General features: G+C 41.3%; 1 protein-coding gene across 1 annotated transcript in view; it reads right to left on the bottom strand.

The window, feature by feature from the left end:
- Nucleotides 1-14,735, bottom strand: part of hdac4 (histone deacetylase 4) — a 159,898-nt gene that overhangs the window by 127,232 nt on the left and 17,931 nt on the right. Inside the window, exon 2 of the mRNA XM_075479076.1 lies at nucleotides 9,960-10,181. Coding sequence (XP_075335191.1) covers nucleotides 9,960-9,981 — 22 coding nt within the window. The 5' untranslated portion in view covers nucleotides 9,982-10,181. The remainder of the gene's footprint in view (nucleotides 1-9,959; nucleotides 10,182-14,735) is intronic.

The raw sequence follows: 14,735 nt of genomic DNA, 5'->3' as shown, positions 1-14,735 counted from the left end.
CTGATGTTAAATGCCCTCTGGGTTTCTGCATCTCTTTATTAATGACCCTGTCACCCCCGTCTCTGAAAATACTAAGTGATCCACCCACGCTGTTTATGTTTTCATTTTTATTTGGCTTTTTGAAAGTTCAGAGGTCTTTACAGTTCAGTCACTGAGGCTAAATATACCTGAAACATATACTTGGCATTTAGCAAACAACCACCCACTCGTTTATCGCTCATATCCAAAACAGCAAGCATGTTTATGTAACACACTGATAATGTCGCCTGTGGGTCATACAACATTGGCACAACGGTTTCAGACATTCAGACTCACTTTTTCTGCATTTGATGTTTCCAACGTATTTCAAAATGTACAATCTACAGAGTTCTCCCAAAGAGCATAGCAAAAACAGGCCTTGTGGAGTGTTTTGTAAATCTAGTTAAAAAAAAACAACAACACTGAAATAATCCAGCTACATAATCATTCAGAAGTCAGTTAGAGCACCTGTGGGAGCAATGGCAGATTTAAGTTTTCTTGGTGGCTTGGCTCAGGTTTCCTTTGGAGGTTGCTCTCATTGCTCGGAACAGAAATGTTCGAGCTTAACCGAGTTAGATTTTAGCATCAGGGAACAGCCCACTCCAGGTCTCTCACACAAAGTGTCACTGGGTTTACGGGAAGACTCTAGGGAGGTAACATGATTTTACTCAAGCCCATTTCAAATACTGACTACAGCTTATCAGCCAAAAAAAGAGAAGATCTCCTCGTTCGCCGGTGGCTAGGGCTGAACGATCTATCGTTTTTGACCGAAAAATTGCGATCTCAGGCAACACGATTTTGGGATCGTCAAAGCTGCGGCTTTTCTTGGTGCATAATAAAAATAATTTTGTCAATAATTTCCATTGACGTTTAGTGATAATTTCACATGAATGCCCAAGGCTCTGTGTCAGCTACCAATCATAAAGCTGCAGGCTGAGCGTGACCAGATGACATGTTCTCTACCCCAATCAGAAAATTAATATCCAAGAAAAACAGCACGTCGGTCATTTGGCAGTATTTTGGATTTGAGGCCACTGACGAACACCAGAAGCAGGTGCTGTGCCAAACATGTCGTGTAAAAGTGGCTACATCGGCTGGCAATACCACAAATTTACATCGCCACTTGAGAGTTCACCACCTGAACTTGTATGAGGAGTGCATGGCGAAAAAGAGCCGTGAAACATCAAGCAGCAGCGATACTTCGGCAAAACAGCCAACAATAACATCATCGTCGCCAGTGTGATGCCTTATGAAAGAACTAGCCGAAGACACAAGGAGATTACCGCTGCCGTAACGACTTACATATCGAAGGACATGGTGTCTGTAAACACAGTGACCAAACACGCATTTAAAAGTTTGCTACGCACAATGGATAAAAGGTATGTTCTGCCCTCCTGCACATACTTCAATCAAGTTGCCATCCCACAGCTCTACGCAGAATGTAAGGCCAACGTTGTAAATGAGTTGGAAAACACAGAGTTTTATGCGTCAACTACTGATCTGTGGTCAAGCAGAACGACCGAGCCTTTTCATTTTTATGTAGTCCACGTTATTTTACAAAAGTGCAATTATTTTGATGCTGCTGAGCCATTGATCTTTTTAATGCTTGATATTTTTATGGGAAATGTAAAAGAACCAAAAGTTTACTTAAGAAAGAAGGCTCACTTTTTATTTTTATTTTTTTGGTTGATATAACTGATGTTTCTCAGGAACTCGATGTTAATAAACAGTTTTGCATTTGAAATCTGTTGCCAGCAGTTTCATTCTTGCATTATCTTAATGAAATTCATTGTTTGAATTAATTTACACTGAAACTTGATTTAAAGACAATAAATCGTGGTTGAAATCGAAACCGCAATCTCTGCCAGAAAAATCGCAATTTCAATTTTTTCTTAAAATCGTTCAGCCCTACCGGTGGCTTTCCCTCTTTGCAATTTACACAGACGGGAGCTCGGCCCTGCAACGGTGTGTGTGCTTACACACATCACTGCATCCCAATAGTGGCCACTGACTTGTTGTACCAATGCACACATTGTTGAAATGTATACCTTTGCTCCGGCCTGAGATCCTTCAAGTGCTAATAAAGTCGGACAGGAATGCTCTCCATTTTCCTGCACCTGTATCCTGGTCAGTCTCCCAGCCTCAGTCCTAAGCCACTGACACTGCCATCACCATAACTGACTGGAGAGGTATACTAAAGAGGTAATGCTCAGTGCCTGATTTGTTCAACACGCAGCTCTGAAAACTGTGACTGAACTATTGAATTTTTCTTTTAATCAGATTAAAGGGTTATTCGGGTGGCTTTTAAGATACTCAAGCTGCTCTTTATCTTTCATTGAGTAATGGCCTCTGCCTGGCCAGCCTGTAACCTTTTTTACACCTTTTTAAAAAAATAAAATAAAATAAAACCCAATGACATCTGGTTTTGAGAGCACTGTAAACATTGTTCCATCAGCATTCAGTCCCCCTATCTAATGAAATTTACTGACCATAACGTTTCACACAAAGGCTCTAAAACTGACAGCAACAACTCCCATACAAGAGGAGAAAAGATAGTTGGCAGCTCACCCCAAGTTCTGCTGTGTGGGCTGATTTCTGCCGTCCAACCAAGAATAATTATTCGCTTAAAATATCCCAGAAAAACAAGCTTCTCTGAAATTGTTGTCGAACACAGTCTGCATGATACAGTTTGTCCCCTCATGTTGTAGCTTCCAGGTTTGTCCAATGGGAGGCGAGAGTAGGAACCAACGCTCAGGAACTTCACTACTGCGAAGCGTAAAAACGCTGTATGATAAAGACCTGACTGGTGCACTGACATTTCTCATGCTGTAGAGATCTCCCTGTTAAGCTGAGCGGCAGGATCTCAGACGTCTGCTGGCGATTACAAACCTCTTCCCATGTAGAACAACGGAAACCGATAAGGTTCGAGGCCCTTTCGATGCTCGTGAGAATTTCTGCATTCTTCTCAGAAAGCGCGCTCGTCACGATCCATTCTCACACGCGTTCTTTCCAACTTTAGAAGTTGGTAGTCACATGTCAAATGTGGAAAAGAAAACAAAAAAGTCTGACACATCAGCACTACAAACTATTGAAGATATATATTGTTATTCATTTATCCTAAAAAGGTGAAAAACACAAAGTGATATGGTCTTTTCTTATTAGTTTCTAAACAAACACTGCGAGCTCAATCCTGGTTTTTGACCATTTTATTGCCATCTTTATGTGTTATTTACTATGACTCCAAACTTTTTCAAATGGGCCCTTTAAAATGACACACATTCACACATGCAAGCTGCCACGGGCAGCCACAGGAGTCTGCTCCTGGCAACTGAGCCGATGCGGTGGAGCAGTAGGGGTTCAGAAAAGCCCTGATGAGTAGAAGGCTCAGAGAGGCACACATAATGTGTTCACTTAAACAAAAAACTATTTCCCCAGCTGAACCAGAACGTTCCAGCCAGAAACTATAAGTTGAAACTCCTCAACGTCACCAAAGTCTCGTAATATACCATCTGTGGTGCATAAGACTCGTCTCTTCTCATAAACTGAGTTTCACCAGTAAACTGCAGCTACGTAGTAATGATTGCAAAAATCAAAAGTCAAGTACCATTTGGAAAAAGATTGCTCTGCAATCCTGCTTAGCAAAAGCAATAATTGAAAAGGGTTAGGATCAGGCCCAGAGCGTGTTCAATCATGATCTTTTCAGCAGGCCAGAAGTAGAAAAGATCCACTCCAGAGAAGAGCCATTAAAATAAAATGATGGAGTCCAGGCACTGCACCCCACTGCTGCCTGATGGTGCTGTGAACATGGACAGTGGTGTCTGACAGAACCAGGCATAAGTGAACAGGAGCAGGCAGGGAGTACGCCTGAAAAACACCATGCTCTCGTGTTCCATGGCACGGGCCAGACTTAGTAAAGGCACATTACAGATTGTGGTTAAAGTCAACAGGTTGTTTTAGGAGTACGACAAAGAGCAAGTCAGGAAACCTGATCACGTCTCACTTTCCCACCTTCTAAAACATATCCATTGAGTCGGTTAAAAAGGACTTTAATACGGCTGGAAGATGCACACTTTTCCTTTGTTCAAACAAGGCTCGAGCCTGCATCTCCACATCACCAAACTGGTAGTGTAAGAACAAACGTGCAACTTTAAGGGGCATTCTAGCATACTGCCGCATGCAGCAGAGTTTTTAAGGCTTCTGTTTCAGGGCTTATACTCGGATTAATGCCTGGAAAAGTTCATTCTGCCCTGAGAGACCCTGGCTGAACTGAGCCCTTCCTAACAGGGATTGTGTAACTGCTGGGAAAATTTTGATTTCGTTTGGTTCGTACGGGCAGGAGGATTACATCCTCTGAGACCCACCTGACCTGGCTCTCTATTCTTTGCTGTCCCCTGCTGAACTCACACAGCTGACTGCACCTTTCAACCAGATGGGAAATACAGCAGTGCAGGGATTCTCTTTTCTTATTTTATTAAACTTGTTTGCGAAGCAGAGCTCTCAAACAATGGGATCATTTTGTCTCCAATTCTTGCTGAAGGCTTGGCAGCAGATGTGAGGCCTTGTGGCGTAATCCTCAAGGTCTTGATCTCCCCACCTATAACAAAATCAACATCTTTCCTAATCTGCTACGAGTTGTATGTGGAGTTATATGATGATATAGCGGAATGCCAGTCTAAGGCCTCAGCAGCCACAGCGATAGACCCTTACATGTCGTTTCTAACATAGCAAAGTTGCATTTTCTGCAACGATCACAGTTCATTTTTTAAGAACGCTTCACAGTAGTTTGAAGGTGTTAATTCAATTCTGAGCTTTTCTTCCAGCTGAAGCAAAGCTCTAGATGCTTTATAAATTCCTCTAAACTCCAGATTGCACACTCGTTTCATCTGAGAATGTAATTGAAATAATTGAATGGAATATTCTGAAAGTGTGTTGAGAGCGGAAGACAATAATGAAGCTGTAATGCAGTTTCTCATCGGCAAATTTCATTGTTTTCAAAGAAAAAAAGAAAAAGAAAGACCTCTTTTTAGGCCAGATCCACCAGTTCCAATGCAGCTCTGCAGAAATATTTCACATAAAATGATAATATTCCTGCACTTCTCAGATGCAGATGGGAGAAAGTGCTCGAGCTCTTTGGAGAAATCACTGGAGTGCAGTGACTGCACAGCAAAGCCCAGATCAAATGAGGAATGTCACTCATTTTAAATCTATAATAACTCGTGAATAATGGGCTCCTCTCAACTTCATTCTGCCTCTTGTCTTGCTCAGCCTCAGTCATCTTAAGTCGTAACTTTCAAAATGTTCAGACTAAAATTTCTCCTCGTCATACTGGCCTCTGTAAATGAGAAGCCATCAGTGTGGGCCAGCAGGTGTTAAGCTCCCTTTTTGAAGATTACGCTACACTTTACAGTAGCCCGGCTCAGACGGTAGGCGCTCTCCACTAATCTGCCACTGCAAGCTTTTGAAAGCTCCCGCTGGGAGTCTTCATTATAGTTACTGATAAAGACGGAGAGAAAAAGGAAATACAGTCACAGAAATCAGACTGACAGAGGAGAATGAAGGGTGGCTAAAGGAATTAAATGTCGTGGCATTCTGAAAAGAGGCGTTTTAACTGTTCAGCAGCTGACTGAAAACTGAAACTTCACTGACCTGAGATCCCAAAATCCTAAACTTTTATTTCCTATTCTGACAGAAAATAAGTGTGCTCAAAAAATCTTTAAAACAAATATTACCTGCATTATCAGTTCATAACTGCAAATGTATAGATTGTGATTAATGTCAGGTTGTTTTAGGAGTATTACAAAGAGAAAGTCAGGAAACCTAATCACTTCTCACTTTCCCACCTTCTAAAACAGCATTTAGCTGTTATGCTGCAAACAAGTGGAACAAACTGCCAGTGGAGATTAAACTTTCACCAAATGGAGACATTTTTAAATCCAGGTTAAAAACATTTCTGTTCTCATGTGTCTATGCAGGAAATCGGCACGCTATCTTTTAACTTATCTAGACTGTTGCTTGTTTTTAAATTCATTTAAATGATTTTATTTGTTTCTCTTTATATTCTTTTATGTATTTTAATGCTTCTTCCACTCCCTGCTGCAATGCTTTTATTTTATGTAAAGCACTTTGAATTGTTTGTACATGAAATGTGCTATATAAATAAATTTGATTTGATTTGATTTTAAACATATCCAATGAGTCGGTTAAAAAGGACTGGAAGATGCACACTTTTCCTTTGTTCAAACAAGGCATCTCCAAATCACCAAACTGGCATTGTAAGAACAAACGTGCAACTTTAAGGGGCATTTTAGCATACTGCCGCATGCAGTGAAATAGTCTGCTCACCAAATCTTTAAAAAAATATTACCTGCAATATCAGTTCATGACTGCAAACGTATGGTTAACAAAATACCCGAATTGCACAACTTCAGAATACTGACAAGAAGAAAACAAACCCAGAGCTATTACTGCTACTAAAGAACATACACTGACTCTGTGTGTTGCCTTTGCACGTCTCCCTTGATCCCGAAAAGGGAAAACTTTGTTTCCCTGTGTTCTTGTCTGGCGTCAGCTTATCACACTCCAGCAACACTGCTAAGGTACTGCATGTGTAGTCCTTCCTGAGTCATGTCTCTCCTCCCTGATACAGAAGAGTCTGGGATCAAATCTACACAACATGCTGAGGTAGTCTGAAAAAATACTAATTATTGTGCTAATGTCTTTAGCCACATCTCATTTCCTTATATTCAGCTTCCATGGAACCAGACTTTCTTGTACGCTTTTAAAGCAGTTTTGAGCAACAGGTCCAAAGTTTTTCTTTGGGCATTGGCGGCTTTTACATTAACTTTCACTTCAGTCCTTGTACCTGACCATTTTTATGTTTTTTCATTTCTTAATTCATTTAACACCAACCTTGAACACATAACAGACAACGTTGTGAAGAACCAATTTTACGTCTTTAAGCACTTTGTTACTAACGGCCTGTAAAAAAGACACATTGTTTGTTCCCATTTCTTTAGCTGCATATAAGAAAATGGCAAAGATAACAGTGTGAAACAGCATTTTGTACTAAACTGTAACACAAAAAGAGCTAATAGCTGAAAGTCTGGCATATCTTAGCACGCCGTCTGTCCTTTTGAGGAAACAAAAGTGTCATCAAATGCCATCCCTAAAAAAACTATCTACAGTAGATGAATAATATTTGCAAGTGATGTCCATAACAAATATGAAAAAAAATCCAGCAAAGTTTGACACAGGAAATAAGAGATGTATCTGGACCTGATCCATCTACGGTTCACGGAAAAATCATCAGAAATGGTCTCCAATGAAGGGTGGTTGTCAAGAAGCCGTTCTTAAGGAGGGGACATGGAGAGAAAAGGCTGAGCTGTGCCAAATGAGACAAGAAGTGGACTGAAAATCAGTGGCAGCAGGTCTGATGGAGGGATGGATCCTCCCCAGAGCCCGGAGCTCAACATTACTGAAGCAGTGTGGGATCATCCTGACAGAGAACGGAACAAAAGGCAGCCGACATCCAAAGGAGAGCTTTGGGTTGTCCTTCAAGAAGCCTGGAGAACTATTCCTGAAGACTCCTTAAAGAAAGGACAGAAAGCTCGTCTGAGAGGGTTCAGGCTGTACTTCAGCGTAAAGGTGCTCAGACCAAATATTGGCTTTCATGTTCATTATAGTTGCACTCGGTTTTGGCCTTATTTACATCCATGCTTACTCATATTTTAATGTCACCCTAACCATTTCCCATTTTCCTGACAAGATATAAATAAAGAAAGAAACCAATTCCTTATTCACACAAACTCTGATGGTGTTGAAAAGGTGTGAATTAATATCAGAGATGTATGAAAAGAGCACAAGCTCATTTATTGACAGGATAGAACAGGACGACCTTCACAAACAGAAGAAAAATGGAAATCTATCTGTGTCCGAATAATCATGGGAAAAGCAGTTTCCTTTACCTCAATTTTCAAAATCAAATTGCTGGTATGTTCTGTACAAGCTGCCTGCTTAAAGCCTCATCATGGATAACACAAACTTAAGATGTTGGGTGATCCCAGGAAGTTATTCCAGGACAAGACAATATAATACCTATGGAACACAGCTTTCACTGTTTTGTCTTTGGTGTAAGTACAGAGGCCCTGGAACATTTTTAACAAGACCGCCTGCAGCAGACAGCCCCTCTCTGCTTGAGTTCCAGACCAGGAAGCTGCTGTGTATGGCGATTTATTGATGCAAGATCCCCCCTTAGCCAGGACAGGCCACCGAGTACTGCCGTTGGAGAGAGGAGAAGAGGGAAGGGGAGGGCAGGGGACAGAAGGGAGGGTCCTCCGGGGATGAGAGTTTTTTTTCTGTGTTCGAGCTCTGGTTCCAAGGCCATAAACCCAGTTCCAAAGACGCCAAGAACCATGTCAACAAGGCAGTCTCTGCCACCCAAGTTCAAGACACACAAAGAACTCTTCAGTGCAGTGAAATGGTGGTTTCAGAAAAGGAAATGATGATCTGTCATAAGTGGAAAAGGGCTTAGTAATCCTGCACAGACTGGAAGGCGACAAGGAGAAAATAAACCACGAACAGAAGAAAAAAAGTGAGCGCTTCATTTCTTGTTTCCAAGCTCCCAAAAGCAAAAAGTTAGTTGAAAAATTCGGTTTGAACAATATTTCAACAAAATTATACTTCACCTACTTTACAGATATTTGACAAGAAGTATGTTTACCTGGGGTTCTATCCTGCTTATCCACTGGAAAATCGATTGACAGCGACTCATTATTGGAAGGAATTCAGAAGTGACAGCACTGTGATTACAATAACAAATATGGTTTAAGGTTGGAGCCACTTCTTTCCATTCCCTAACGGTGGACTTTTTTCTTGTCCTTGAAAGCGCAAACTGGTTAGTTAAGCCTGTTGAAATAACCAGAAATCCCAAGTCAAGACTGAAGTTATTTCAGCCACTTTCCAACTTGAAAATGAAAACATTTCTGAGAACGAAGCAGTATCATGATATGGAGGTGATCAACACAGTCATGGGGGGAAACGGAAAAAAGAAAATGTAGCCAACGCTAACATTACACTTCTGGAAGTGGATGTAATGGAAAAGAGGATGGTGAGGACAGAACTCACACACATCGGACTGTGCTGGGGTCCACCGCTATGTGACGTGAAACACCCACTCTGACGCAAACACTTTTGGCTAAGACACAGTTCCAAAGAAAGAACGGTGATGCAAGTAACCTACATTGTGCCTCACAGGGCCATTAGCTGCACAAGTAATAAACGGCTGTGACATTAATGTGCTGAACACGACCATGGCAACCAAACCATGAAGCGAGGGGAGCATACAACTGGCTTCTTGTCCATTTTAGTCTGAGGAAGAGGAAAAGTCTGACCTCTGTCATGGTGAAGATCAGGAGTAAGGTTCATAAATAGCTGTAATCAGCAGTGATTTTCTTTTCTGTGGTTATCACCGGTCAAGGTGAAGCACTGTACCTTTCAAAGTGTGAATACAGACACAAACATTGAAGCCATGTCCACTAAAGAGACGACGTGTTGCACACAGGAAGCAGCTAAACTGCCACGCCATTTGAATGTCATTACTTCCACCAAAAAAAGATGATGGGTTACTTTACTGTAAAAGGAGGAAGACATATTATACAACAGAAATACTGATGGAAAACACGATGGAAACTTTCTATTCAAGAAGCCATTATATTCTGCATGTAAAGAGCATCCTTATCTGCACCGCTTCTGCTTTTCAAAAGAGAGTCGAGGAGAAAATGTAGTTGGCTTCAGTGGGTTGAGGTTAAGCAAACATCACCATCATAATCCCTGTACCAAATGTGAGTTGTTCTTCCAACAGTGTGGAAGTTTTCATATCAAAGCGAATAAATAACCGCAGAAAACGAAAAAGAAAAGAAGTTAAAAAAGGACAAAACTCTTACCTTGTCGGCTGTGAGAGTTCATTCTTTTGGTTGGGGGTGCAGACTTGACAGCGAAGGAGAGTCGATCCCTGGTGGTGTCAGTGCACCTCTGCGCTGGACGTGATGACCATCATGTGCAACCCTGTCCCACCATGGATGGACAGAGGGGGGTTGTTTCTGAGGGCGTCATCACAGCGAGCCACAGCTGAAGAGGGTTGGAATCTTTTCTGCCAAACAATCAGGCTGCGAGAAGGGCTTCAATGAATATGGGATATTCCGTACAGAGACGTGAAACACTTTAATAAGTCATTATTCAGTGAGTCTAAAGCAAACAAATTATTCTGCATCATAAATATACCATTATAGCGACATTCCTCACTGTGCTGAGATAAACTACCATTCCTTCTGAGCCTTGAGGGAACAGGCAGGAAAATTTATTTGCATGTCAAGATCCTTCAAACAACTGATGGCTCCTGTATTTAATGATAAATCTTGTCTACCCGCAACATTGATTAAACTTAAATCTCCTGCATGAATGTGTTAAGTTTACTAAAAGCAGGTTTTTACAGAAACGTTCTGGTCTCACAGATATGAAGCAAGTTGTTTGTGCACATTAGTGGTGAGCCGGGTTGTGGCTACTACAGGACAAACAGTCAGTACAAACAACACCAACTCATTCGCCAGAGGTGGCAAGCAACGAAGTACAAATACAAACACTTCCAAATGTGAAGTGATAAGGACCAAAAAGTTCTATTTTTAACTAATCTATCCACAAAACATTTTCCCAACAACCTGCAGGCTTTTTGATATATTAGGTAAGCTACCTTACCGAATTACACTTGGTGCTCTTCGATTAATCCTGGGAACAGTGATCTTTCATTTTCTCCAGGTGTACACCAACCATCTGATGGGATGGTGGAGTCCAAACATTTTGTAGGTAGTTTTATCAGCTTTTAAAGCCTGTGAGCAAGTTTGAGATCTCCAGCAAAGTCTTTTCTGTACAAAAGTCCACACACAAATTGTTTTTGGCCAGTGAGAGGCTCTGTCTCTCATGATTTCATCTAAATGTAATGCATGAGAAGGCATTCATTTAACCTTAACCGTTACTAACAGCAGGTTTTACAATGAGGCAAATGACGCTAACATGATAGGCAGTGTTTGTAAGTTAGTTGCAGTGTTAAGGCGGTAGCATGGTTGCCGCGTCTGTCACGGCAGTGTCGCACCGTGACGTCAAAATGACGTTTCAGGCCTGACGCTTGCCTTGAAAAGACGGCGCAGCGCGTTGTCGTGCACCAGTCGATTTTTGTAACTTGGCGGCGCCGAGCACAACGAACCGGATGGACCGATGTGAGAACGGCTCAGTCAGGAGGTGCGTTTGTACTGGCAGCTGTACGAAACTGCAGTGAAACAGCACAGGGAGCACGTAAACTCCCCAAACTGGTGCACAGAGATGGGCAGAACTTTGGGGAAAGAGGGAGAGTTCTGTAAGAATGTGTGGAAGAAGCTACGGGACAGATACGTGAAGGCAAAGAAGAGGGCAGAGACTCTGTTGATGTCGGGGGCTTCAAACCTTCACCTCTTTTAACTGAATTAAAAACTTAAAATGATCCGAAAACTGCAGCAGTATCATTAATTACAGTATTCTTGCTCTTGACAGCGGCATTGTTTTCTTCTCCACTTTCGTGGTTGTAGAGTAGCGGTAACCTTAACGTAGCAGCGCCACCTGTGTGACGGAGAAAATTGCAACTACTGGCGCGCAACGACTTGCGCCACTATATAGGGTCTAATGGCGGGCACGAACTCGTGACGTCATCAACACCGCTCGCGCGAGCAGACGCAGCAACCATGCTAAAGCCTTTAGCCGAGGACATGCTAACGTTGCTAACGTTGCTGCTGCTGCTGGGTTCAGATTCACCAACGTTAGTCCGGAGCGGATCGAAAACGCGACATTCATTCATAGTTATTGCATGTTGGTAGTATTTCCTCCCTTTGATGAAATATTCACTTTGCAAGTTGCCCTGTTGTCGTCTTTTTTAAGGATGTGTAACCAAACTTTCGAGCGTTTGTACCGCTTGGGCGCCATGTTTACTGTTGACTGCTGGCTGCACTGGACTCGCCACGCAACGCTGCGTGGTGACGTCATTCGCGCCCACTGGAATCGATAAGGGAATCGTTTGCAAAATTGCCAAACGATTCCAAGGAATTGAAACATTAGGAACCGGTTCTCAACAAGAACCAGTTCTCGATTCCCATCCCTAGTCTTGGTGCTGACTTTGTTAACAGGACGTATTCCATGTTTGCACATAAATGTACAGTTACTTGTTGGCCATATTAAGGAACAGGAGCATCAGAAAGTGCTGGAGATCACAACTGTATGACCCCAAAAAAAGGCATCAACATCACTTTTGGTTGAGACATAATTGGACCTTGAGCTGGTGGTCAACTACTTTGACAACAAAGTGGTTGTTGATGCAGAACGGTCTGACAGCATCTGCCAGATCTGTCAAATAGTAGTGTGCACACAAATATCTTACCAGCATAACAGTAAACACCTATAGATTTTGGAAACAAGTGGTTTGGATAAGTAGAAGGCAAGTGTTAACCACTTGTACTATGTGTATATTGTAAAATACACCTTGGTACAATCAATTCTGTATATATTACAATAATAAGCATCATAATGTACCCTGTGTGTGTAGGATATATCATTGTAATAATAAACCGTGTGTATATTTTACTTTGTGTATCGACAGAAAACAAGCTCCCAGCAGAATTTCTGCTGTTCTGGTAGTTTCGTGTGTTTCTGTGTGCAGGGAGGTTCTTCATTATTCCTTTTAACGGTACTGTGTTGATGGGAACTTTTTTTAGAATACAAGAGAGAAAAACTACAGCTAGAAATCACGTGTACATGTGGACAAAGCCTAAGACTTTAATAACTGCTGTTCTTTCATAAAACAAGCCATTCATTCCCCTGATTACAGATTCATTAAGAGGAAACATCCCATTTTAATGTTCCTGCCAAGACTAAAGGTTCACATACTTCTGCTACTCTAATATAGTTTTATTTTCCTTGAACAAATGATGTGTTGTGTTTTTCTTTTTTCTCCTTTTGAAAAATACTCTAATTATTTTTCATAGTTTTTCATCTAGAAGTTGTATGAAAAATCTGTATATGTTTTAGGTCATACTTCCAGAGAAATGCAGAGAGTGCTGACAAACCTCCAAGCATTACTTTTTACATTTTTTCTGTTTTTTTTTTTTTTATATTGAATTAGTGTACAACTAGGGAAGGCTTTAGTAAATTGGTCTAATAGCTACATCAGCTATCAAAATGCTCTAAATCTAAAGAGTTTTAGCCCTTTTGTTTTCCACAGCCATGAAACTTACTTTTTACTTCCAAAGCTTGAAAGGTCAGCTTGGGAAATCAATGCCTAAGGAAAATACTCTTGCCTGAGATGGATTCCTAAATTAAATCCAAACAGAGGCCTCTTGAAGGCTTAGACATCCATTATTGACTTTCAGTAAATAGCAGAAGAAAGAGATGAAGTCAACTTTTCAATCTGTCTTGTGTATGTTCCACGCAATAAAAACTGAAAGAAATATAGAACACTGACACACAGAAACACACGCACAAACAGATGCTTCTGGCTATTCAATCCCCACCAGCAGAAACTAAACTCACAGTTCTCACATCTCACACACGACAATGAGCGCAGTGATCAGCCAATAGTAAATCCTGCAGAGGCTGCAGTCAAGTGCAATGGACTCTACTCTGCTCTTCATTTCCAAAACAAAACACATGCAATCTTTTGGCTGACCCCCATTACTTTAAATTGTTGAACTTGATCATTATCAAGCAGAAGTGCACAGCAGACGCAAGGCCAAATGTAAACTTCAATGGAGCACATTACTGCATTCTCTGAGGACTTAATTCACTTATTAAGAATTTGATTGAATAAAAGTCACCTAAGTATATGGCTGACTTAATGGAGGCTCAGCTTATAAATTAGTGGGAATTTGTGAAGAATTATAGGCATTGTGTTGAAAGAACAATCATCAGGTTTGAAGTACTTAAATCTATCATAAAGGAACTCCAGTTGTGCTTTCAGTTTGAATTTAAAAAACAGAAATTTGAATGCAGCTCCTCACGGAATCCTTCAAGCCAGAGGCAAGACGAGAGCAGATTCATTTATCTGTACAATCGTCTGACATGGGTGTATATTTCATCACGGCTATACCAACGACCCATCTGATGATGACCAGGAGGGACTCAGCTGCTTGATGATGGATTTGCTGAGGCATATGGTGTCATAAGGCCTTGGTGTGCCAGCCAGAGGGCAATGATGCTATTCTAAGATGAAGCTGCCTATTTTTGTCAAATGAGCTGTCGGCCACTTGAGAATCTCGACTGTGCTTTAGCAGCTTGTTGCACTAAAACAGCAGTGACCTCAGGCTTTTTGGTCCTCGCACAGCCCCTTTCTGCAACACAGAATGTGCAGCTCAGAGAAGCCAAAAGTTCCCATTTACTGACCCCAATGACCTTTTTGAAAATGCTCTAATGACAGCTGTATAAGTCGAACTCTTCCTTCCACAGAATATTCCTTTTTTTTTTTTTTAAACCGGTCTTACTGCAGATTTTATTCCTACACTGCGGCATCATAAATTAGGCATCATTTTCACAGACAACTTCGATTAAATGGGATATTCTTTTCAGTCCCTTTTGCGCAGTAAAGTTTGACTCTGGATAGGTTTCATTATGCTTGATGGAAAAATAGCTCTTATGACCTCTTAATGGGA

The sequence above is a fragment of the Odontesthes bonariensis genome, chromosome 12 (assembly GCF_027942865.1).
Source record: "Odontesthes bonariensis isolate fOdoBon6 chromosome 12, fOdoBon6.hap1, whole genome shotgun sequence".
Taxonomy (NCBI): domain Eukaryota; kingdom Metazoa; phylum Chordata; class Actinopteri; order Atheriniformes; family Atherinopsidae; genus Odontesthes; species Odontesthes bonariensis.
This window is presented reverse-complemented; position numbering and strand designations above follow the sequence as displayed.